Source organism: Carettochelys insculpta, chromosome 15, assembly GCF_033958435.1.
Source record: "Carettochelys insculpta isolate YL-2023 chromosome 15, ASM3395843v1, whole genome shotgun sequence".
Taxonomy (NCBI): Eukaryota; Metazoa; Chordata; order Testudines; family Carettochelyidae; genus Carettochelys; species Carettochelys insculpta.
The window spans coordinates 2,382,223-2,407,350 of NC_134151.1; the positions used below are offsets into that span (position 1 = coordinate 2,382,223).

The 25,128-nt window shown below is 40.1% G+C and overlaps 1 protein-coding gene across 13 annotated transcripts in view; it reads right to left on the minus strand.

Annotated features, from left to right (window-relative positions):
• The window catches only part of ANKHD1 (ankyrin repeat and KH domain containing 1), a 170,430-nt gene that overhangs the window by 133,576 nt on the left and 11,726 nt on the right, over window positions 1–25,128 (minus strand). For all 13 annotated transcript variants that reach the window (XM_075010053.1, XM_075010055.1, XM_075010056.1 and 10 more), the window contains exon 2: window positions 14,195–14,348. In XM_075010053.1, coding sequence (XP_074866154.1) covers window positions 14,195–14,348 — 154 coding nt within the window. The remainder of the gene's footprint in view (window positions 1–14,194; window positions 14,349–25,128) is intronic.

The window sequence follows — 25,128 nt, forward strand, 5'->3', positions numbered from 1 at the left end:
CATCACTGAATAACTCATTGTTAGTCTTTAAAGTGCTACAATTTCTGCTGTTTTTTTTTTAAATTTACTATCCTAATAAAGCAAGTTTTAACCTTAAAGGAACATTGTGTTTTTTCATAAAAGGGTTTTTCTAAGTCAATTTTCTTAAAAATCACCAATCTAGAAGAAAGATTTAAAAGTGAGCTTCCAAATGCTCACAATATTGTCAACAGAAGGTCTATCAGCTTTCCTGTAACAGTGTGTCATAATGTCTGTTCAAGAGAGATCTGGACAGAAACAAGGCTAACTGGTGTCCCCTTTAATTTTTTTTCCATCCACAGGCAGAAAACATTTTGTTACGTATACCATGGCATGGGCAGATGTGCACCACCAATAAAAATACATGCTGTCCTCTGTGGTGGCTGTGGATGCTCTGCTAACCTTCCTGGGAGGCCAGCCAAGTGCTCATCTTACAGGGAACAGTGAGGCTAAACTTCATTAACTCAATCTTAAAGTTATGCTTATGCATATTTACAGCTGATCCATTAGACACCAAGAAACATACATGTTTGCCCAATATGGTTATTCTAAAATTTGAGAGATATGAAGTGGATGGGGTAAAATTACAAACCGAAGGATATTTTTGTAAAGAAGCATTTTGATTGGAAAACTATAGCCAGAGGACTGCAAATCTTGATCTCTGTGGAGAACTTAAGAGTCACTACTAAGAGCAACTTCCCCACCACCACCTTTATTATGTACACAAATAAAAGGGATGGAAGGGAAAGATATGTATCTTAATAAAAAGGCAGACTTTGCAAAGATTGGAACTATTTGTCTAAAACCTTCTTCAGTATCTACAACAGAAAGATTGAGGGGAAAGAGATTTGTGAATAGTAAATATTGATGACAGGCCAACCACCAAACCCAGGAGACTGCAATCTGGGGCTCTTTAAAAGACTTCTCTGCAGCTCCCACACTATAATTGCAAAGTTTAAAAAAAATATTTTCCATAAACAGTAAATGGCTAAAAGCTTCAAAATGAACAACTGGTATCTAAATAGCAACCAATATGCGATCTTGAGCATATGAGAACTCCCCCTAGTGTGCTCCAGAGAGAGAGAGAGAGAGAGAGAGAGAAGGTTCAGGAGTGAAAGTCAGGAAGACAGTACACACACACAAAGTGTGAGGAAACAGAATATGTAAAAAGTTTGTCAATGTCCTGCTGTAAACATATATCACATTACAAATCATTGTGTACATGCTATTCTTAAAATAGGAATTACAGAAAGTATGGTTTTATGCTGTTTATCAAGGAGTATCTCGTTTTCACAGGCACTGGGCTCTTGAATAACAGTTTATCAAATTGGAAGAAATGGCTCTTCTCGCTGTTTTGGTTACCAACCTCAGACATGCCTCTTTGCCCCTCAGAATCCTTCTACAGTAGATATTAAAGGTGTTTTAGGACAAACAGTTTCAGATCTTTGCTGTCAAATCTCAACGGGGTTTAACACTTCAATGTTCCTTTCCCTAAGGAGTTAGATTAGTCATAAACACAATTTTGTTTGTAATCCTAATGAGATTTATGAATACAGAGAAACATACAATTTTAAGTGGGACCAGATGTTTTCATTCTGATATGATACAAGTTGATTTCCATCTGATTTCAGGAAGCAACTAAAACAGGACTATAAATATAGCTTTGGTCATGCCGTGCTGTTTCTCTCTCTGGAAAGCAAAGGAGCAGTTGCTAGGAGAACAGTTTTCTGTTTATTTACAGCATGAACAAAACCACTGGTGTTTTTAAAAAGGTGAAAATCCAAAACAAAGTAAATTATTAATTACAGCCACTGGACTTTGGTATTCATTCTTCCAGGAAAAAAAGAAAATCATCCCCTTAAGTATTAGAAAAGGACAAGGACTCAGTCTTGTGAAAACAGGCTCTGATTTCAACTAAAATATAAAGACAAAATTCTTATTAAATGAAATTAAAAAATAAGTAATTTATACTTTATGCTGCAATTCTGTTTAAAATTGCTTTAATTAGCCAATGGCCAGAGGTGGGGAAAGTATCCAAAAAGTTACTTGAGTAAAAGTACGGCCGGGGTGGGGGCGGGAGAAGGAAACAACTTAAGTACAAGTCACCTGTGTCCCTCTGGAAAACTACCTGATGAAAAAGTACACACCACACGTCACATCTTTATTGTATTCAAGTACCCAGAAGTGAAAGCAGCTTCACTTTCACTCAAGCAACTTTTGGGGTGCCTTATCCACCTCTGCCAATGGCAGAGTCATATTGCATGTAGAAACAAACATATATATATATATAAACATAAAACTTTTACACAATCAGGAAAAGCAACGAGGTTTATGTGCAGTACATGGATGGTGTTTACCTAAGAAGTTTGCTCGCTTAATGCAGTACAAAATACATCAATAGTCACTCTGTTTCTGAGATATGTGAGGTTTTCTTAGAAAGTACAGTCTAAAAGCAGCAGAGATTTAAGAGTGAGTATCATATAAATCATTGTTGTAACTACTGTTGTATAGATGCAACAAATCTCCTACGAAGTGTGCCAAGGACATATCTGTGAAAAGCTTATAATTTGCTGACTATGATAAAATACGAATGACATAAAGTTATGAGCTTTGACTGTGTACTTGTATTTCAGCATGCTGGATTCTGAATAGTACCAGTAAACCATTTGGACATCCCATTGTGGAAGGACTGTTCAAGTTAAGTAAAAAGTACTTCACTGACAGGGGGCCTTGGGAAGTCAAAATAAATATTGACCTGGGACTGTAGCTGGTCTTTTGGAATCAGAAGAACCTTTTAACTGGGGATACTCATCCCTGTAAGGAGCATTACTGGTGATACTATAAGAAAATTGGAATGTCTGAGGAAATTGTTCATATGGCATCTTGTTAGCCAGTGTGGTGAAATGAAATTTTCTTTTCGGCTGGTTTAAAGGTACCATGTAAGTTAAGGATCCGCAGTTTTGACTGTGGAAGCCTGGTTTCTAAACCAGTGGTTCCCAACATTTTCATTAGTGCAGACCCTCAATCACCTCCACAAAAATGTTTGTGGACCCCCAAAGCCAATTCTAGCCATTAAATACACTTAGTTAAATGAAAAAGAAAACCACAACAGATTTTCAGACAGCAATTAACATTATTGGAAGATATTTCATTTTAAAATAACTGATTTTAAGTTTGCAATTTATGTAAAAAAAAAAAACAAAAAACAAAAAAAAAAAAACTTATTTTCTATAATCATATTTATGTATCTTTTTTTCATGCACCCTCCCCAAAGGTCAAGGGACCGTAGGTTGGGAACAACTGTTCTAAGCAGTTCGTCCTGAGCTAGATATTCTCAGTAGTGTCCCACCAGAGCATGTTTTTCATACTACATTTCAAATGAAGTGAGATGAACGGCACCTTCAGATTTCAAACAAAGTATACAAAGAAGAGTAAATCCCTTATAGAAGTAGGCAGCTGACAACAGGTTTCAGAAAGTAAACCTAGCTAAGTTTAATATTTTAGGCTGCGGGGTTTTGTTTCTGGATTTTTGTTTTTGGGTGGGGTAGTTTTTCAAAAGATGGAAGCTTTAGGACTATTCTAAGATCTCAACACTTTCACTTTGCTGAATTACAAGAGCATAGCAAAAGGAAATAATGCAGCTCAAACCTATTTCTGCATTTACATAAATTCTACCAGTTTACCCTTATAAGAGCAATAGTCAGAATGATCACTATGGTGCCTGCAACACCTACAGTGTAACCTTCTCAAGCTCCCACTCTGTCCAGAGCTCAAGTAGAAGGAGTCCAACTCCAATGCTGATTCAGAAGCCAATGACCACGGCAGGGCCATCGGAGTCGGCGCCGATGTTATGCACACCAAGGATGGTGCCAGAGTTTAGGGAACTTGAAAACTGGCCCACAGTCTGCTGAGTCAGCACTGGAGCACTCAGCACTGAATACGGTGTCGGTACCGGCGTCGACATGAGTGCAGGGGTTGGTGCGGGTGTCACATCCATGAGCCCTAATTGCTCCATTTCAGTGTTATGGCACCTGTCCTCCATAGATGGAGAAGGATCCAGCACCGTCAACTCTAGAAGTCCTTGTGCCACTCGAAATACCTCTGGCATTGAGGGCAAGTCCAGCGCCTGCAGGCTCCCACTCCACACCGGCTTCAATGGATGCGCCTCCTGCCCTTTGGCAGTGCACGCTATAGCCTGGGACTTGAGGCCACCCCACTTCTTCAGCAAGCAATGCCTCTCATGCCTCCTCTTCTTCATCAGCACCGGAGATTGACTCCTATGGCATCGAGAAGGCGACGGTGCCTGCAGTCCTTACGTGGCACCATGGTTGATGGCACCGGTGCACTTTGCACCGAGGAGACTCCACTCTCTGCTCCTGCTAGAGACTCTTGAGGCTTAAGAGCCTCTTCCATTAAGAGGACTGTAAGGCTTTGTGCCCTGTCTTTCCAAGTTCTGGGCTTAAAGGCCTTACAAATAGGACAGGGATCATGCAAGTGTCCTTCCCCCAAGCAAATCCAACGAGCTAAATAAGGCTCACTTTTGGGTATGCATTTGCTGTGCTTTGAACACATCTTAAAGCCTAGGGAGCCAGGCATTCCCCAGCGCCAGGCACCAACAGGGACAGAAAGGCCCGCCTCAGCTATTAGTTAAAATACTGAGACTAACTATCAAGTACTGTAACAGAGAGGGAACCGTGCTAGGCTATATACTATCAAAACAAAAAAGCAGTCAAGTAGCACTTTAAAGACTAACAAAACAATTTATTAGGTGAGCTTTCATGGGATAGACCCACTTCAGACCATAGCCATACCAGAACAGCCTCAATATTTAAAGCATAGAGAACCAAAAATAGTAATCAAGTTGACAAATCAGAAAAAAAATTATCAAGACGAGCAAATCAGAGAGCAGAGGGGCAGGCGCGGGGGAAGGAAAGAATTAGATTAAGCCAAGTATGCCAAAGAGCCCTATAATGTTCCTATAATGACATTATAGGGCTCTTTGGCATACTTGGCTTAATCTAATTCTTTACTTCCCCCGCACCTGCCCCTCTGCTCTCTCATTTGCTCACCTTCATAATTTTTTTCTGATTTGTCAACTTTGATTACTGTTTTTGTTCTCTATGCCTTAAATATTGAGGCTGTTCTGGTATGGTTATGGTGAGAAGAAGCAGGTCTGTCCCAAGAAAGCTCACCTAAATAAACTATGTTGTTAGTCTTGAAAGTGCTATTTGACTGCTTTATCATCAAGTACTAAACTAGTTACACTTCAAGAACTATTTACACTACAACAGGCTACTGGCTAAAGGCTTAAGCAGAGAAAGCAAGGTAACTGGCAACATGGTGAGAAGGAACTGAGCGGGGTGTGGGGTGGCGTGTATATTGGTCGCCAGATGTGGCACCCCCTGGAGTGGTGCTGACTGACCCTATGTCTACAGGCTAGGGCAAAAAGCTTCCAGGGACTGGGTGTGCGCCCAAGCACACCTTACTTGGAATGGACATAAGCAATCACTAGAACTATTATTAGGCCTGCCAGTCTGTTATTGCTAAGTACTGTCTCATTGTTACTCACTTGTCATTCAACTGTTACTGGTTGCTTTAAAATTATATTTATTTTCATTCAAACTACTCTATAAGAGAACACCGCAATACGGTATCACAGAACAAGTTATTTAAAAATTATTTTTGTAAATTAAACTGATTCGAGTCATTCTTGCAAACAGTTCCAGGTCATTTGAAATACATATTACACACTAAGTTTTGTATTACAAGTTACAGCTTGACCAAACTTCAGCATGCACTGGAATTATACCGCCACCTAAATATCAATAAAAACGTTTCTGCAGCACTGAATTTCTCCCCTTCATCATGCCACAGGATTTTAAATGCTTAAAAAAAAAAATTCAAGGCCTGGTGCTAGATAAAGTGCATGAATTTTCACAGGAGGAGTGCATAATAAGGAAAAAATATGACCTTGGAGTAGTCTTTCACTTGTCCAATTACTATGTTAGCTCTCCTATTCTGAGGGCATCTTCCAATCCCTGACTGTTACTCCTAATATCCCTTTCACTGTAACTATGTTCCAATTTACTCAGTGCATAAATACATACATTGTACATTTTAAAACAAAAAGTTTACATAGAATTTATCATGAGCAACCAAACTAATCCTTAACCCTAACTTTTAACATTTACTTTCATTCATTCATACATACATAGAATACATTTTCCAATCACTGTGTCCTTTGTTCTTTAAGCACAATTTTATGCCAAGTCATTAAAACAAAATACAAGACAGAATCTACAGTCTTGCTAGAAACTAAATTGTCACCAGCATGTGAGAAAATTTAGATTAGCAGAGAATCACCAGAGATCTCACTTAAATGCCTACCTACTTGAAAAACAAGAAATCCTGTAGCACCTTATAGACTAACATATTTTGGAGCACAAGCTTTCGTGGGCAAAGTCCTGCTTATAGACTAATGGATATTTTGGAGCATAAGCGGGGCTTTGCCCACGAAAGCTTATGCTCCAAAATATCCATTACTCTATAAGGTTCCACAGAATTTATTGGTTTTTTGAAGATATACAGACTAATTCAGCTACCTCTCTGATACTACCTACTTTAAACACTTTCAGTGGAATTTTGCTTTAATCCAATTAAGGCCTCGTTTTCAGAATTACTAAGACCCTATAACATCAATTTTAATCAGTGAAATCTAAGCATACTCATCACATCAGCTTTGAAAAGTCAGCTTCCTGCGCAATATACTATCAAATTTAATTTTTCCATCATAAATACCTAGGTGACTAGCCAACTGAGCACTTTTCTCCAAAATACTTACTAAATTTGGATTGCAAGTTTTCTCCTGGTCAAGAGCATTACTAACCTCAAAAACAGTCTGCTGACCGCCCCCCAGACCCATTAAATGCCAGCAGGTTAACTTGATCCACCTGGATATTTGTTAAACTAAATATTGGTTATTTACTGTCATTAAATATTTTCAAGCTAATTTTTTAATTTCATCATGAACAGAAATGAAATTAGCAGGTTCTCATACGTCCTGCAAAATACAGCCAGCCCATGTGGCATAACTGTGTTTTTCATTCCCACCAAGAATAAAACACCACTAGACACTGATTGCTCAGCAAGCTATTGAATTCACACAGGATTAATAGACAACCAACATTAAAAAACAAACTGATGATGTGCCACTTTTGGTTACCTCTAAAGATAATGAGATCAACATATTCAGACCCGCAAAGAGCTCCAGATTCCTATTTACCCTCCATTTTGCACCTCTCTCATCTGCGTGATCACAGCTCTCCTTTATCCTTTGACAGTTTGAAGTCTAATTTGGTTCATCTCAAACTTGCATATCAAAGAACCTTCCCTTAGTTGAGAAGACTTTGTTCCCTTTCACACAAAACACCAGCTTCCCCAATAGCTTTCCTACAACAGAGGCCTCTAGTCTCTTCCACAGATACAGCAACAAAGGGTCCTGTGGCACCTTATAGACTAACAGAAAAGTTTTGAGCATGAGCTTTCGTGAGCACAGACTCACTTCATCAGATGCATCTGATGAAGTGAGTCTGTGCTCACGAAAGCTCATGCTCAAGACTTTTCTGTTAGTCTATAAGGTGCCACAGGACCCTTCGTTGCTGTTACAGATCCAGACTAACACGGCTACCCCTCCAATACTTTTCCACAGATGTGACGCAGATGGGATTTCTGAGAAGTCAGCCATGTAGTCCTGCTGCTCATTTTACTAACTACTAAGGATCCAAAATAATTTCACAAGCACTTGGCTTCACACTTTGGTACCAACAGGACACACACTAATATTACTGGATTACCAGCACTGGCTAAATGGTAATCAAAGGGATCCCACCTTATATGGGCAACAAACTGGTGACATATAATTCAGTTCTGTTTCCTTTAAAATAATCAGCTACTTTGATAAACAAGTGTTTAAATCCCAAGTAAATAATATTCTGGGGTCTAAGGTGATGGAGGCAAACAGATTCATTCCTTACCCCTATTCACTCCTGCATTTGTTCAAAGCTTGATTGCCAGCACTTACTTTTTACAACTTTACTTGGAGGAAGCAAGCAATTTCGGGGAAGATCTGTGCACATGGCCCAAATGACAAAAGTTCTGCAAGCTGGAGAACAGTTTTCAGCAACTTTCTGCATATAGTTTCTCATATGCAACAAACTGATATGACCACCACACGTAAAACACTAAGAACTGACTTCCTGAAATATTTCCAAATTACAGCATTTGCACACTACAAATGTGGTTTTCATTACATATATCCATTTCAGATTTGTCTTAAATCCTACTTCCAAACCTAATTTATAATTTCAATTTTTCACTCCTACCTCATCTTGTGTAACAAACCTTAAAATTTTGACTTGCAGTCTATGAGAGACCAAAGTGCTTTAGGAACTTTGCAAAGTTGATTATAGATACATAGTTTTCCACCTATTGAAGGAGGGTGACTGTAGCCGTTTAGGAAGACTGAGTCTAGGTGCTTGTCTACACTAAGCAGAAGATCGACCCAGTCTGGAAGATCAACCCTTCCAGAGTTTGATTTTGCGCAACACCCCCCTCCCCCAACTCCGATCTCTGGGGTAAACAGTCAACCCTTGTATTCCACACGATAAAGGGGAATAAGGGAAGTCAACGTGAGATTGTTGAGGTTTACTCTTCACTAGGAAGTAAGTCAATTCGGGTATGTCTATTCTAGCTACACAAACGCCATACCTAGAACTGCATATCTGAAATAAACTTATTTCCCTAGCGTAGACATATCCTAAATCTCGTCTTGGCACCCATCCTAAAATTCTGCATAAGGAATGCAATAATGAATTATCCACATTAACATGCGGCACTTGAGTGGATTATTCCTTTTAATGAAGGGCCCCATGTAAAGATTCTAAATTCACAGGATTTTCTACTGAATTTGGCAATTTTATAAAAGTGCTGTGGAACTTCATATTTTGGATGTAAAATCTGCCATTTGGTTGCAACCACGTGCCCCAATATTTTGCATACCATGTGCCCCCAAACACCTTGGTACTCCCTCTGTCTGTGCTATTTTCACCACAAGAAGGCCTGTATTACATAAGCAACCCATTCAATAGGTTTGCTGCTCCATCAAGGGAGCCCAAAAATGAGACCAAGTTTCCTGAATTGTCCGGACCACCCTGTATGGAAAAGCCAGAGTCAAGAATAAACTGGAAAACTAGGCACTGGACAGAACTCTGTCCCACCCAGCCTTAAGAATGATGGATTATGGCAATATGAGTTCAGATATATGGCTATATCACAATACCACAGCCCTACCACACCCCTCCCCTCAACCAAAGCTAGGTGCTGTGGTAACAATGGTGCTCCCTCCCAACAATTCTTCAAGCCAATAAACTAATTAAATTAACATTGCAGAGGAACTGAATATTTTCTGCTACAGAACTTGAGTCCATTAGGGTTAAGTACAGTTTCTAGATGTACATAATAGATTCAAAAGCACTGACAGATAATTTACTTCAACTCACATCTACCAATCAGCATACATGTGATCCAACTGTCACCCAAACAGGAATGGGACATAGAAAGACTTATGCATGGATGACAAACAGTTTTATTGAAAAAATAAACATCTGACTAAACACATCTAGCCTTTGAATCAGTAGCTTCTCAGCATCCACAAATCGTCAGGACCGGACTCCAACATCAGTAACATCCAAATGCTAAATCCATAGAGCTTCGAAGGACTTGAGCGTGGTTTGCAGAGCTAGCGTGTCCCCCCAACAAGACAAACCCCGTGTACAACTACAGACTTAGCAGTACACATCTCTTACTCTTTTGTGGTAGATAAATGATAGGAGAGACTAATGTGAACTCAAGGCACTACAAGTATGCAAACATACCTGACCATTCCCTTTGAGTCTCTAAATATCTGCTTATAAACCTTGGGAACAAACTTCTCAAAACAGGTCGACAGCAGGTAGACCCCACACGAAGAAGTACAAACCTGAAGGCCCACTAAGCAGAAAAAGTATACAATTTTAGGAAGAATGCAGTTGAGCCGTTTGTGCCTAAACTGGTTCAAAGTTTCCATCCTGCCTTGTCTATACAATCCAATATCTTGAAATACTGTCAATGCCAGCAGAAAGCATTTTCATGTTAGAGGCTTTAAGAAAAAGACACAAGAATAGTTCATCATCATCAACCACCACCATGGGCTCAGCACCTGTTGGTGTCTGATGCCTCCCTCACTATCTCCTTCCACCTTTCCCTGTCCGGTGCAGAGTAGCTTAGTGGCTTATAGCATGAATCTATATCATCCACCCACTCTCTGTGAGGTCTGCCTCTCCTATTCCAGCCATCCATTATGCTGAATACCAGGGTCTTAACTTTTCACTCGTCGTTCATTCTGCAGATATGCCCAAATAGCTGTAGCTTCCATTGTTTAACCTTCTGCAGTAGGTTCTCTTTTGGCTGTACCTAATTCCTCACTGGTGACCTTCTGCATCCATCTTATTCTCAGGATCTTTCTAACAAATCTTGAATGTCAGTATCCTTCCCCTCAAATCTTTTGTTATTGCCCATGTCTCATATCCATACAACACGCTGCTGAATACACACGTTTTCAAGATGCTCAGCTTCATTCCCGAGCTAATTGGTTTGCTTTTCCAGATCTTATTCATTGCCTTCAAACTCCTTTGCTTAATGCCGTCTCCCTAGGTCTTGTCCCCTAAAGCACCACTTCGATCGTTGATCTGAGTTTTATGTTACTGCTCATCATGACAGCATCTGTGCACCTTCCACATAAACTTACCAGCAAAAATTCCCAGTCGACTTCCTGGAGTCCCACCACTTCTCCCTTTATGGGGTTAAACATGGCATTCAAACTGGAAGAGTCACAGTGGAAAGACTCAAACTTTGCAATGTCTCCTAAAGCCACCTCCCTGACAAATTTTAAGTCCCTGCTCTCAGGTATGGGAGTGGCTTAGGTTTCTCAAAGGTCAAACTTAAGATTTGTTGAATTGACAATTTTAAGAACTTAAGCCCTTCATCAGAAAGTTGGAAAAATTTTTGGCTCAAGTTTTTGTCTTCCGACTTTTCACGCAAAAATAGTTATGGGGCAGATACCTGGCATGGAAATTTTTAGGCCAAATGGTTGAAGTTCAGCAAACCTTTAAGCACCTCAAACAGGGTCTTACGGAAAGCATAAGGCACCTTTAATTTTAGGCAGGGCTGACAAGAGCACCTGTTAAGTTCTTCTAATCATGTCAGAAATCACTTTTACCCCATAATTATTTTGTTGTTCTTCACGGAGCTTCCAGTTTGTGTGTACCTATGTAATCCCCAGAAACAAATAGTGCTTCAGACACAGTGCCACTGTCTGAGGAGTACAAGGCAGAATATTTTTCTTATGATTTCAGGCTGCCTTGAGATGTCAAACAAGAAAGAATAAAAGGAGAATACAATGTATTCTAGGGTTTGTTTTAGAAATTATACAGTCCTTAATTAAGCGAAGAGATAAATTTCAAGTAAGACTCATGACCCATTTTTTCCTATCATGGGGCATGTAACTTAGCCCTAGCTCCATAAAACCCGCTCTGGCTTTTCAGAAAGTTGCATGTGTCTAACAAAGAACAGCAGTTTCTAATTAAGAAGCCTGTCTTATATATTCTACTCTGCTTCCTACATTGCTTCAGATCCTCTAACCAACTTCCATCTTCTCCCCTTTCAAAGAACTCTAACCATACATCCAGGAAGAACTCTCTCCAACAAGCAATGGGGAAGCACTGAGTGACTAGAACTAATTTGAAAGGTTAGGCTACATTTTAAAAAGCATACTTATTAAAAATGTGCTAGCTGACAATACACTTTTTAAACTTGGCAAAGCCAAGAATTGTTGTCCTTCTGTCTAATGCTACAAAATAACTTGGGATGCTACAAGTATAGGTGTCAAAGTTTATAGAAAAAAAACTGTTACTGTGATCCTCTTCCCATACCAAAACACAGGCCCAGAGCAACAGGCTTCAAGATGGATACAGCACATTGTTACTAATCTCTTCCCTACACTCCTCTGGCTAAAAAAGAGATAACCCAAATCGGTCAAATAATTCAGTTCCTGAGAAGAGTCTTGGGACATTCTCCTCCACTTAGGCCACGGGTCTGCCCACGAGACATCTGTACCAGTTCTAAGTTAAATATGTTTAAGCACTATTTTAGTTGAACTAGTGCAAAAGCCTTGTGTAGATAGATAATCTGTTTCTGTTTAAGTAGGGTTTAATTTGGTTTATCTTAAGTCAGTAATTAACAGAACTAAACTAATCCAAAAACCTAGAAGTCCTACAGCACCTTAGAAACTAAAATTTTTTGGACCATACGTTTTCGTGGGAAGAGACCCAGTTTGTCAGATGCAGCTTGGTCTTTGCCCATGAAAGCTTATGTTCCAAAAAATCTGTTAGCCTCTGAGGTGACACAGCACTTCTTGTTTTTGCAGATACAGACTAACAAGGCTATGCCTGTGATACTAAACCAAAAAAAACTATTAGTTAAGTATCTACACAGGGTTATGTACTACCACCTAAACTGGTTCTTAAAAATGTCGCTTTTAAACTGGGGTAATCTTCTATTCCCCCTTTGGGTATATTTTCACTGAAATAAAAAGGCATGGATTGTTTTCAACATGTTATCAAACATTTTAACTAGCATTTAAAAAGTAGTCTAAAAACACAGCAAGTTGTATTCTAGTAGTTAGCTGTCATGGAAGAACGCTATGCTTGCCTCAACCATCTAGTTTGCATTGAAATGTCTAAAATGTACCTTGTCCCATGAGTACTAAAATTTTAGTATGTCAAAATTGGTCACAAACCCCCAGTCTAGACATATCTTCGGATGGAGACAATTCTTTCATTGTCCAACCAGGAGGTTCTGTCCCTAGGAGATGATTCACAGGAATTCATCTTTACCTACAAGATCCAATTTTTCTGCTGTCTCATGCCCCTTTCACCGACTTTTTTTTGCTCCTTAACCATTCCTCTCCTGGCAGCAATTAATAAAGCTACTACCAATTCCTTGATAGGACAACACTGAAAGCTGTCCCCAAATTTGGACAGAGTGCCAGAAAATAAAGTAGGTCAGCACAAATTTGGGCACGCTACTATGAAATTGAATTTTGAGAGTATGCATCGTTTGGAAATACTGCCTAAAGCCTGAATGAATGACAACCTTTGCCCATATATGAAGCATATTTTTGGTTGCTTATGCTCTTAAAACAGAAAACAGCTTGAAGTTATTGTCCTACCCAATTTTAAAATATTTTAAAACCGAAGTTTCCCTTTAGAAAAATCCCATTTGCCTAGAAACCAGTTTGAACAAGTAACACTAAGTAACATTAAACACACAGGCATATGTTTCCTTTGCACTATTTACCTTCATACTTTTTGCATTCCTTAACTTGCCAATTTCACTTTCTGGTTTTCCTCCACTAGTACAATACTGCAAATACTGTCACATATTATTTAAATCCAATCAGTAATTCTTTTAATTGAAATTCAGCAACTTTAGGGGATTATTTTTATTAATAATTTTATAATTATTCAGGCTCTAAAACCATACTTTGGTCCCATCTCATGGTAACAAGCATAACTACAAATGAGAAAACGTTTTGATTATGTAAAGCTACCACCAGGAAGTCTTATAAGAGAGGCTGAACTATTTTGCATTGAGGTCAAAGTCTGATTCAAGTGACTACAGCTGTGTTTGACAGCCAAAGCAGAGCACTAACATTTCACTTGTATGTTTATTGAAATAAAGAGTTCAGCATTAGACACCACTACTTTATGAGTGGAAATGAAAATGGCAGCTAGCAAGCCAGTTTCTTTTCCCTGTCCCCCTAGTTCTAATCCTTAAAATTACTTTTATTCTTAGTCTGGTTAGTGATCATTTACTTAATGGTTTCTTATATTAATCAAATAAGAATTATCCAGACAGCATTTTAAATGAGAAATCATCAACTGTCACTTCTCAGACTCTCCACCACTAAAACACATTTACAGTGCACTCAACACTTAATGTGAACACAAAAATATATATAAAACAACAGCTTGAAGTTAAGAGTTTCCAACTACAAAAAAATACTGTACAAACATAGTACCTGCTGCTTCTAGCAAGGCTTCTAATCTTGCCTGTGTTTCTGGATCCACAGTTCTTAAATCAGCTCCTTCTGCAGCACTTGATAAGAATAACTCAGATGTTGTTTTAAGCACCGGGTTATCCAGGTCTTCTTGGTCCAGAATAAATGACTCAACCTGTTTTGAAGTTAAATAAAAAACCATAAAACTCTAAACTACAATACACTATACCTTGATTATTTTCTTAAAAGGAATATTACAACACTGTATTTTAAACAGTTTGCCTACTAAAATGTTTTGTTAGAAAAGGAAATGGTACTAGAACCACCCATCATTAAGTGTAACATGAAATTTCAAATATTTTGATAGGAATCTATAGATTAAGGGACTAACAAAGGAAAAGAAATTTTCACCTCTAAAGCACATGATCAAATGTAGCCCAGATCAGCAGTGATGTTTATAAAATGATTTTGCTGTCTCAGTTGAAACCATGAAACAGAGATATCCACATCAAAATCCACACTTATGCCTTTTGTGGACTAAGTTTTGCAGATATATAACTAAATCTGGCAAAGTCCTCAGTGTGGAGGTAGTCAGAACTGTGATCTGAAGTGATCTAAGCTATACTGATCTAAAACGGTAGCCTTCTAGAGCTTATACTTCCAGAGCTTTGTTTGTTAGGCCTGTGCAATCATACCTTTAATGAACACAGCTACAACCTGTAGAACTCAAATGTAGCTCAGCCTTATATACCCCACTGTTGCAGGCTACCCTGGAGGGGCAGAGGAATAGACAAGATAAAGACAACCATTCTACCACTATCAGTGGATGTCAAGCTCCAGGCCACCTGCCACCCAATCAGCATACAGCTGTGGGCAATGTGACATTCACAGGGCCACACAGGTAGCGTAGATGTTGGGTAGATGCAGCTCACATAACACTGAGCTGCATACGCAGCCCACAATCAGGTTGAGAAGCACTGCTATAAAGGTGATCTCTAGACAAGATCTAGGGGTTCTCCATTAAGGCCAACAAGAGACAACTTAATTATCTGAACATTACCCTAATGGTGTTTTCCTACTAAGTGATGTTGAGCCAATGCTCACCTTACAAGAATCTTGGTCCTCTTTTTCCTCCATTATATTCCTTCTAATTTTCACAATTCCTACACCCGAGTCCACCCTTCTAAAATGATCAGCAGCTAGATAGTTGCTGCTGACATTTAGTGTCATTATTGGGGGTTTGTGTTTAATCTCAGTAGGACATTATGAGAATGAGAAAGTCATTCAAAAGCATTGTTTAGCCTGTCTGAAGACTCAGTGGCTATCAAACAAGCAGAGTGTAAATAGTGGTCACAAATCCTAAACACTTTTTAAAATAAGCTTCAGATTCCACAGAATTGGATGTATTATTGAGACCACATCCGGATTGGATGGATAACATGTTTGACAGTACTAGACTTGACATCTTCTGTTAAATATATTTTCAAGAAAAGCAACAGGCTTGCTGCATGTTAGCACAGCATTTTTAAGTGGTATGGTGTGCTCCTCTTATAGTGTTGGTGGCAGACAAATAAGACTGAACAGTTTGTCACCACAAGAATTTTAAGAAGCAACACTTCTGGTTTAGTAAAAATACAGACCATGCATATATGACGACTAATATAGTTACGCTACTAGTACTGAGGAAATATGCTACTGTTAGCAAGAGAGTTGAGAGGTTAACGAGTAACAGCTTAGTGAGCAGAATGAGTACACCACTAAATGAAAGAGATGAGCAATTTATGACTAAATATATTCCTACACTAAAATTCCTTTGTTGCAGAATTCCCAGTTCCATGTTACATTCACTGAAGGACTACAGTTATCTCTGCTAGCTTAAGGTACGACTCTTTACACTTATGAAGAACCCTTCTGTTTAGTATACAGTGTGCCTCAAGTTATGCGAAAGTTGTGTTCATCCACCCTTGCATAACTCGAATTTCACAAAAGTCGCGGGGGCGGGGAGGAGGAGGAGGAAACGGCTTCTTCCCCAGGCAAAATGCCCATTCTGCAGTTGGGGAAGCAGCAGGAGCACCTAGAGCTCCTCTTGAAAGATAAGTGTTGGGGGCCGGGGGGGCGCAGTTGGAGAAGATTAAGCCTGGTGGTGGGTTGGGGCCATGGGAGGGGGGTGTTAAGCCTGGGGGGGGGGGGGGTTAGGGCTGCAGGGGCAGGGAGATGTAGTTGAGACAGGGCCCTGAGGGAGGTTGAGCTGAAGCTGCACGCACAGGGGACAGGCCGTATGAACTGGGGCCAGGGGACCAGGATTTTGAGGTGTGCTTAACTCACATTAATGTGAGCTAAGCACAACTCAAAACTGTGCATTTTGAGGAATTGCTGTATTTCACTGCCACTGTTAATTATAAAAACCATTAAGCCTTGGACAAGTGACTTAACTCTGGCCAAAGCACTGATTGTTCTATGATTGAAAATTGTTCAATTATCCCTGTAACTTGAACGGAGTGTATCACTGTATATGTATAACACGTGACTGCACAACAGAAGCAATATACTTCACTTATATCCAAGAAGTTATGCACTACATACTGACATTTCTTTAATCAGACTGACACAATCACTCTAAGATATTCTAAACAGGATGAATATTTTAGCTATCACCGAATTGACCCTGCATGGCATTTTGTACCTACTCAGCAAGTCCTGAAGACAACTTTTTTGGGGGGCAAGTTTTCTCAGTCTTAACAGAAAGGCTAACAATGTTTTGGGCAAAAACAGGGAAGTCCATCTAATTATAAATTATTTCTTGCATGGATTCTGTTCCAGTCACATTGTTTCATATACAGTAAACCCTTGATTTAACAGACCCCAATATAACAGAAAATAACAGATGCTGTCTGCCAGTGCTCCACACTCACCCCTGTAAATAAATGCCAGAGACTCACCAGAGTCACCACCAGGGCTGGGCCCACTGCAGCAGACTGGGCCACCTGGAGGGGGGCGGGGGGGCTATGGCAGGTGCAGGAGCTCTCCTACCCCAGCCCCAGGTGTGTGAAGCACCCCTTCCTCCCCAATAGTCTGTTAAATTCAGGGTTTGCTGTAACTTCATTTTTGGCCCTCTTATAACATGACTTAGAAGCAAAGGACAATTTCCTCCTTGACTTTTACCGCCAAACCAAACTCAAGCTTTGTCTACAATAGAAGACTGACATACAGACACCACAGTAATGAAAGCAGTGTTTCAAGTCCTTGTGTGCCCTACTTCAGGTAATGTTGTATGTCCTCACCAGGAGCACTTCCACCAAGTGAAATGGGGTATTTTGGGACCCTGACAGCTGGAGCCTGGCAGCCAGCCTCAGGCTCTTGCTGGGCCCAGCCACAGCAATTGGCCGGGCACACCTCAAATTCCCTACTCCAGCAGCACAACAAAGAGCTGTCTCCATGCATGAGATTACACCTGGAACCCCCTCAAACCCTGCCACAAGAGTTCAGAGCCTGGAGTTGGTGAGATGGCTGTGAGCCCCTGGGACAGGGGTGGAGGGAGTAAAGTCAGAGATTCATGCAGGGAGACAGCTAACATCAAATCTGAAACATGAAATAGCAGCAGCCACAAAACTGACAAGAATGTCAGTTTCACTGCTGGTGGACTCCCTGTTAAGCCCCAGACAAGCTCAAAACTTGAGGATGTCAGCTGCCAGGTGGGGGAGGGCTTGAGAAGGATGGAGGAAGGATAGCCCAAGCAGCAGAGGAGAGAGAGAGCTCAGCCTGTGAGCTCAAGTTCACAGGGAGGCTGGGAGGCAAGGAGGGCTGTCAGCACAGGGGAGGGCTGCCTCCAACAGATGTAAGTAAGAGTGATGCAGTGTCAGCGTAGACATTCTATCAGCCTAAGTACATAGACATATTAACTTTATCTCTGGAAAAGATTTAATGCCTATGTTGGTGCAGCATGCCACTTACAGAAGCAAAAGCAACATAGTGTAGAGACAGGCATAATTAGGCTAATGAACCTGTTTCACATAGCACTAACTCTGTAGTATAGATAAAGCCTCTCTCTTATTTGCGAAGACCCAAGCCTGCAAAAGCACTCCTCCCTGCTTTGTTCAATGGAACACCACTTTTTATTCACTAAGCTAATAAATTTAAAGATCATTTTTACTTTCACATAAATAAAATGTGTTTTCTTTATGGAACCTGTTCTGAATAGAAATAATTACCTTCAGTTAAAAAGTTTTCAATGAACTTCTAATCACATTAGACCAAATTTGAACTTTCTTGCAAAACAATAAAAATTACATGGCCAGTTAGACTAATAACTATAACTTCTCAACATAAATCACACAAGACACAGGAAGTTTTAGACAAGAAAAGATGATTTAATATTGCTGTACTTTCTCTTGTTCCCCAGAATCCTTTTATAACCCATCTCCTTTTAGCTTGCCTTCATGTTCAACTTATTTGTTAAAACTACTGGAAGATGGTCAAACTCAGAGTTTCAAAATGATATCCTATTACAAGTACAATGCTGTCAGTTTAAAAGTGTGCTAGTTCTTTATTACAGAGCAACATGGAAGCAGGTTGTCACCCAACTTGAGATGATGAAAGCCATTTCCCAGATCCCTGTTTTAGCATGAAGTTGAAGCATAAAGTTTAGTGCCTAGTCTAAGTAGTTTAAAGCAGATCTATAATAAAGAGGACTGAACAAGGAAGTTACTGCTGTGACATTAGAGGGGAAAAAAAAAAAAAAACCACCACACCCCAAGCTGAGACAATCATTCAAAATAATTTCTTATATATGCATTTACAAATTTGCCTTTCCATGTGACAGCACTGCATACCCCCCTACACAAGCAAAGCCTTTATGTAAATTCTAAAAAATTCAAATTACAAAAGTGATTGCATGGTCGCCTGGACTCCAAGACAAGTATCACATGGATTTTACCACCAAAAAGAATTTGAAAATTGGCAACATGACATTATTTCTCAGACAGACATTGGGGACAGAGCTAGTAGACTGAACAAACTGATTTTCTGTCCCTAAAACTGTCAAGGAAAAAAAAAAAAAAAAAACACTCACCAGGATTTTATTAATTCAAACAAGAAATACATATTTAATCAAAGATTATATCAAAAATCAAAGTAGTAAGCATGTGTGCTTTTGAAACTTTTTAAATAAAAATTAAGTTGGTGCAAGCTAGGTTCAGCCCCTCAAGCAACTCAAAAATTACTAATGTGTCATTGCAAAATTTGGGCTCTCTGATTTATTTAATCAGAAGCATAGTGAAATGACAGAGCAACTAGTCCCTGTGCTATTTTTGGACTACTTTGTGAGCTATTTTGGGACACTAATAGGCATCTTATATTGCAGCTGATTAGAAATGCATGCGAAAGTGCTGATTTAAGACAAAGCCGCTCATAAAATTGCAACACCTTTTTTAAATGTTCAGCGATTCCTAGGAAACAAGAATTCAGTAGATGTGGCAAGGTACTGCTGCTAAACAAGCAACTGGACACAAGGACAAGAGAACTGGCACACTTAGCTGCATTGTTCTAACAGATCTTTATGGAGATCCTGCCAAAGGACTGCAGCAGCCGATAATTTTACAGAACAAATTACAAAACGAGCTCATCTCTTATAGCAGATGCATTCACAAATATCTGATGCAACTATATAGGTATTCACACATCAGTAGCAAGACTGGGTTTATTTCAGGTCAGAGTGCGTGATACTGATCAATATCATGGCTTTAAACTCTCGTAAGACAGGATTTGAAAGAGTAACACTAACTTGTTTTAAAAAAAGCAATAAACTAAAACGACAAAGGGAAAAAGGCTAGAGCAAACTCTACATTAAAAACTTTTGCTGGTACACTTGTGCTGGTCAAGCACTGGTGTAGATGCAGACATACTACCAAAAGAGTGCTTTTGCTAGCATTGCTTCCCTTAGCAAAATAAGCTCTCTCAATTAAAACAACAAATGCACTCTTAACTATACCATCAAACTGTGGTTAGATCAGACTAGTATACAGGCAAGAATGAGAAAACTGACCCCTAGAAAAAAACACCTTTGTAAGTAGAATTCAAAAGTGACAAAAAAGAACAAATGCACTTCCTTGAATTGGAAAAGGGAAGCTCTAATATGTTATTTTTAAGAACATAAAGACGGCCATTCTGAATCAAACCAATAGTCCATATAGTCCAGCATCCGGTCGTCCAAGAGAGGCCAATGCCAGCTGCCCCAGAGGAAACAAACAGAATAGGTAATCAAGTGATCCATCCAGTCACCTATTCCTAGCTTCTGGCAACCAGAGGCTAGGGAAACCATCCCTGCCCATACTGGTTAATAGCCACTGATGGACTGATATATCCTCGATGAAATTATCTAGTTCTTTTTTGAACTCTGTATAGTCTTAGCCTTCACACAACTTCCTCTGGCCAAAAAGTTCTAAAGGCTGACTGTGGATCCCGTGGAAAAAATACTTCCCTTTGTTTTAAACCTGTTCCCTGTTAATTTCGTGACCCCTAGTTCTTGTGTTACATGAACAGGTAAATAACTATTCATTATTTTCTCCACACTAGTCATGATTTTATCCATCTCTTTCATGTCCTCTTCAGTCACCTTCTTCCAAACTGAAAAATCCCACTCAATGTCTCCTCATATGCCAACCACCCCCTATGCCTAATCACTTGTTGCCCTTTTCCAAATCTTTTCAGATTACACTATCTTTTTTGAGAAGGGGCAACCACATCTGCATGCAGTATTCAAGATGTAGGCATAGCATGGACTTATAAAAGAACCAAAACAAGTCTTCCATAAGGATCTACAAGAATCTGGCTTTTAAATGGCAGGGATCGTTTTCATATTGTTTGTACAGCACCAACCACAATGGGGTCCTGCTCAATGACTGAGGCTGCTAGTCACCACAATATTATTCTCAAACTTGGCTATTATGTATGAAGACTGAACTATATGAGGTCACCACTTTACAATCTGAATTATCCGTACTTCATAAAGTATCATATAAAGGTGTGCAATGCCTGTGTTAAGCTCACTGGACAGCCACTGACTTCTGCTCTGTTCAGATGTCTTCACAATGCTAGTTAAAGTTCAAGTTTTTTTAAACAGCAATGTTAAAGCAGCATGGCTAATATCAGTAAGAATTACCATCACTAGTATTTCTGCTCGAGAGACAACTGGTAAATGAAAGTGCATAGTTATGGAGTGGCTGCTGTGACTATGGAAGGGAATCAGTTCTCATCACCAGAAATATTAATACATAAGCAAAATTATGACAACTGGCACCACAGAGATTTGGTAGAATAAATCAGGATAAGAATAGTGGTACAGAAGGGTAGTTTGTTCAGGAAGGACCAGCAGGAAAAAGAGGTGGTGTTGCAATGTACAATAAAGAATCTATACACTTGTTCTGAAGTGAGAAGGAAGTGAAAGGCAGAACAGTTGAAAATCTCTGGGTAAAGATACAGCGGCAGGGGAATAATGATCTAAATGAAATTACTGTGAAGTTCATATACAACTTGCTGAAAGACATTCAAAGGAGAGTTATCAATGGTTTGCTGTTTCCAGTGCTATTCAATATTTTCATTAATGACTTGTATAATACAGTGAAGAGTATGTACAGCACACATCTTCCAATAGTTTTAACAGCTAAGTTAAACTTGGAGGGGTTGCAAACACACTGCAGGACAGGCTTTGAAATTGTAATGATCCTGACAAACTGGAGAATTGGTCTGAAATCAGTAAGATGAAATTTGAGAGAGTAAACTTCAGAGAACTTCACTTAAGAAGGAAAAATCAAAAGCACAATTTCAAAATGGGGACCAACTGGCTTGGTGGTGGTACTGCAGAAAAGGATCTGGGGGGTTACAGTGGTTCACAAACTCAACAGGAGTTAACAACATGCTGTAGATGTGAAAGAGACTAACCTTCAAGACACTAACAAGAAACTAACATAACACAAGAATGTGAGTGTAACTGTTCTGCTCGGCACTGACAAGTCCTCATTTGGGGTTCTGTCCCCAGCTCCAAGTTCTATATTTCAGGAAAGATATGGATAAATTTGAAGGACTCAAGTACAGGAGCAACTAAAATGAGGAAAAAAAAACTATCCTAGAAAGACAGGTTAAAAGCTGGGCAGGTTTACTGGGGAGAGGACAACTGCAGGGGACAGTTTTACGGAAAAAAGTCCCAATATTGACATAACCTACAGCTTTGTCTACACTGGCAATTGAGCAAGAAGGTTGTGTCTTTTACAAGTACTTCAAAACCCTAACTTCAAAGCTTTTCTACAGTAAAAAAGTGCAGACAAACAACATTTACACCTCCCAACTTTTAGCAACGTTGTGCGGTGTAGACAAAGCCTTAGCATGGCAATGGGACCATATTTCCCTGCTCTGCTCTGCCCTGCCCCACCTCTTTCATTAACCTCAATATCCTCCTTCAGGAGACTTCAAGATGTTCACGACCTACAGAGTGTCTGATCAGAAGTACATGCAAGCACAGAGTCAGGAGCAAAGCACAGACCTTGGAGAGTGTCACAAGGAAGCAATCAGTTTTCCTAACCACTGTGCGTCTTAAGAGGCTCATCAGTGACACGGCCTAGCATACATGCTTCTGCCTCCCCCAACACAAAAAATCCTGCTCAGAGTCTTGGCAAGTAAGATCCCCCCGGCACCACTGCAAGCCTAAAAACAATTACTGTATTCATACAAACTACAAAAAGTCCTGTGGCACCTTATAGACTAAGATATTTTTGGAGCACAAGCTTTCATGGGTAAAGATCTGCTTTGTCAGAGATAGTCTAAAAATATCTGTTAGCCTATCAGGTGCCACAGGACTCCTTGTTTTTACAGATAAAGACAAACACAGCTATCCCTCCGATACTTGTACATATGCTGCCTCTAGGAGCCTTAAAAAGGGTTATTTAAGGATTCTAATGCCGCCCCCCACCAGAGGCCCTATTTAAACACCCAGTAAGCTTAAACATGATCATCGGCCTCCCAGTAGCACTGGGGGCCTAGCAGCACTTCTAACAATTCAACTATAGTTTACTGAAAACAAGAGAATCCATAAGTTGTCTCTGGAGGAGAAAGCTGGTTAGCTTCTCCTCTTAACCCCTCAACTCCCTTTGCTGAGCATCTAAGGTACTCAGGAAGAGATCCTAACTCCTACACACCCCTGAAGTCATGCAAGAAAGGAGTACTCTCAGATCTCAGAGGCCAGAGTGGACCTCTAGTACCAAATATGTTAAGACAGACCCATCCCATCCATAAGGCAGTTTGGGACAACTATTGTGGGCCCCAAGAATGGGGCCCCCAAAGTGTCAGTAGCACGTGGAAAAATGGGACCAAAGGCAACTCATGGGAGTGGTGAAAAGCCTGGCACCAGCAGCAGGTATCAGGCTCATCCCTGCACTCACCAGGAGTGGTAGAAGGAAAGTGAAGCAACCAAGACCCAGCCCACTCCTTTGGTTCCCCCAGCCCTTCGAAGGATGGTGTTTGGGAGACAGGGTGGAATGGGAGCAAGGTGGTGGTGGCGGCACAACAAGCGTGGGAGCTTTGGGTAAGAGGTAGAACAGAGGTAGGGTGATAGCAGTCTCAGGAAGAAGCAGTGCAAGGTCTGCGGCAGGTGTCACAGACCTCACAGCCCTCTAGGGATGGCCCTGCCTTAAGCAATCAGCAAGCATACGTAGAATGCCCATGTGAATCTGAGGTTTGCACACATACCATTTCTGAGTGCACATTGCCTCAACATTAAATATTTTACCAACTCAAAATTCAGAGTTAAGACTGAACTTGCAAAAGACCTTCCACAATCTTAATTTTGCCTCAACAGACAAAAATACCTACATGATTTTGGAGGGATTTTTTTTTCTCCTTAGAGATCAGCATTCCATTACATTAAGCTTTAATCAGCTACTAGAGGGGAAAAAATGACTGTAGGAACTAGGCTCTGCACTTGAAGTAAACATATTAGCCTACTGAAAATGCATTTTGTAGCGGCATACAATACTACATTTCTATTGAGTCACCAGCATATAAGAAAGACTACTTCCCAAATGCAAAGCAGACAAGTGCTGTGCTCTGGAAGTTTGAAATTCGAGTGCTAGGTATTCTAAGTTAACATCCTATATTTTCTTAAGATGGCTTTTAGTAATGCGAGCTATTTACAAAACACTCTGGCTTACTTCTTCAGAAGTAATCAGCAATTAAGATACTGTAGATGAGATGATCTGACAGGGCTTGATATAGATCTCTCATGTTGGACACCCAAAAATCACAAGTCATTCTCAAATTTAGGCCTATGTTTGCACATGAAAATACATAGCTAAGTGATATATCAAAGCAGAAATGCAGTATGGGAACACTCCTCCACTCACTATGATAAAAAAGCCAGACATCCAGAATCCTAGGCTTTGAATTTGCTTACGCTAGTATTAACAAATTAACTTTTTGAAAAATAGTTAGACGGGCGTGTTTCATATGAAATGTCAGTAGGTTTCTCTCAACCACTTGTGTTTGCTCCCACCCACTCCCCAGGACCCTTGAAAGAGGGCGAAAGAGACTGAAGCTCCCCTTCCTTCATACAGGAACATTGCTAGGTGATCCCCCTTCATCAGAGAGAGAGAGAGAGAGTGGGGAGAAAGTACAGAGTTTGCTGCATTCCTCACTGGCTGGGAAGTACAGAGGACAGACAAACCTGGACTTGCCCCAGCTCAGGAACATGCACCCCTCCCACAGCCATGCTTGCTGGAGCTGCGGCAGCCATGCAGAGGCACTCCTCACCTGACCCCAAGTTGCTGCAGTGAGACAGAGAACTGAAATACTCCTCTGCCCCCGGGCAGCCTGCATGCTGAATCCCTCATTCCCAGCCCCAATCCAGGGCAATGACTTAAAGGAAGCATGTATATTTTCATTTTATTTTTCAAGAAACAAAAATTGGAGTT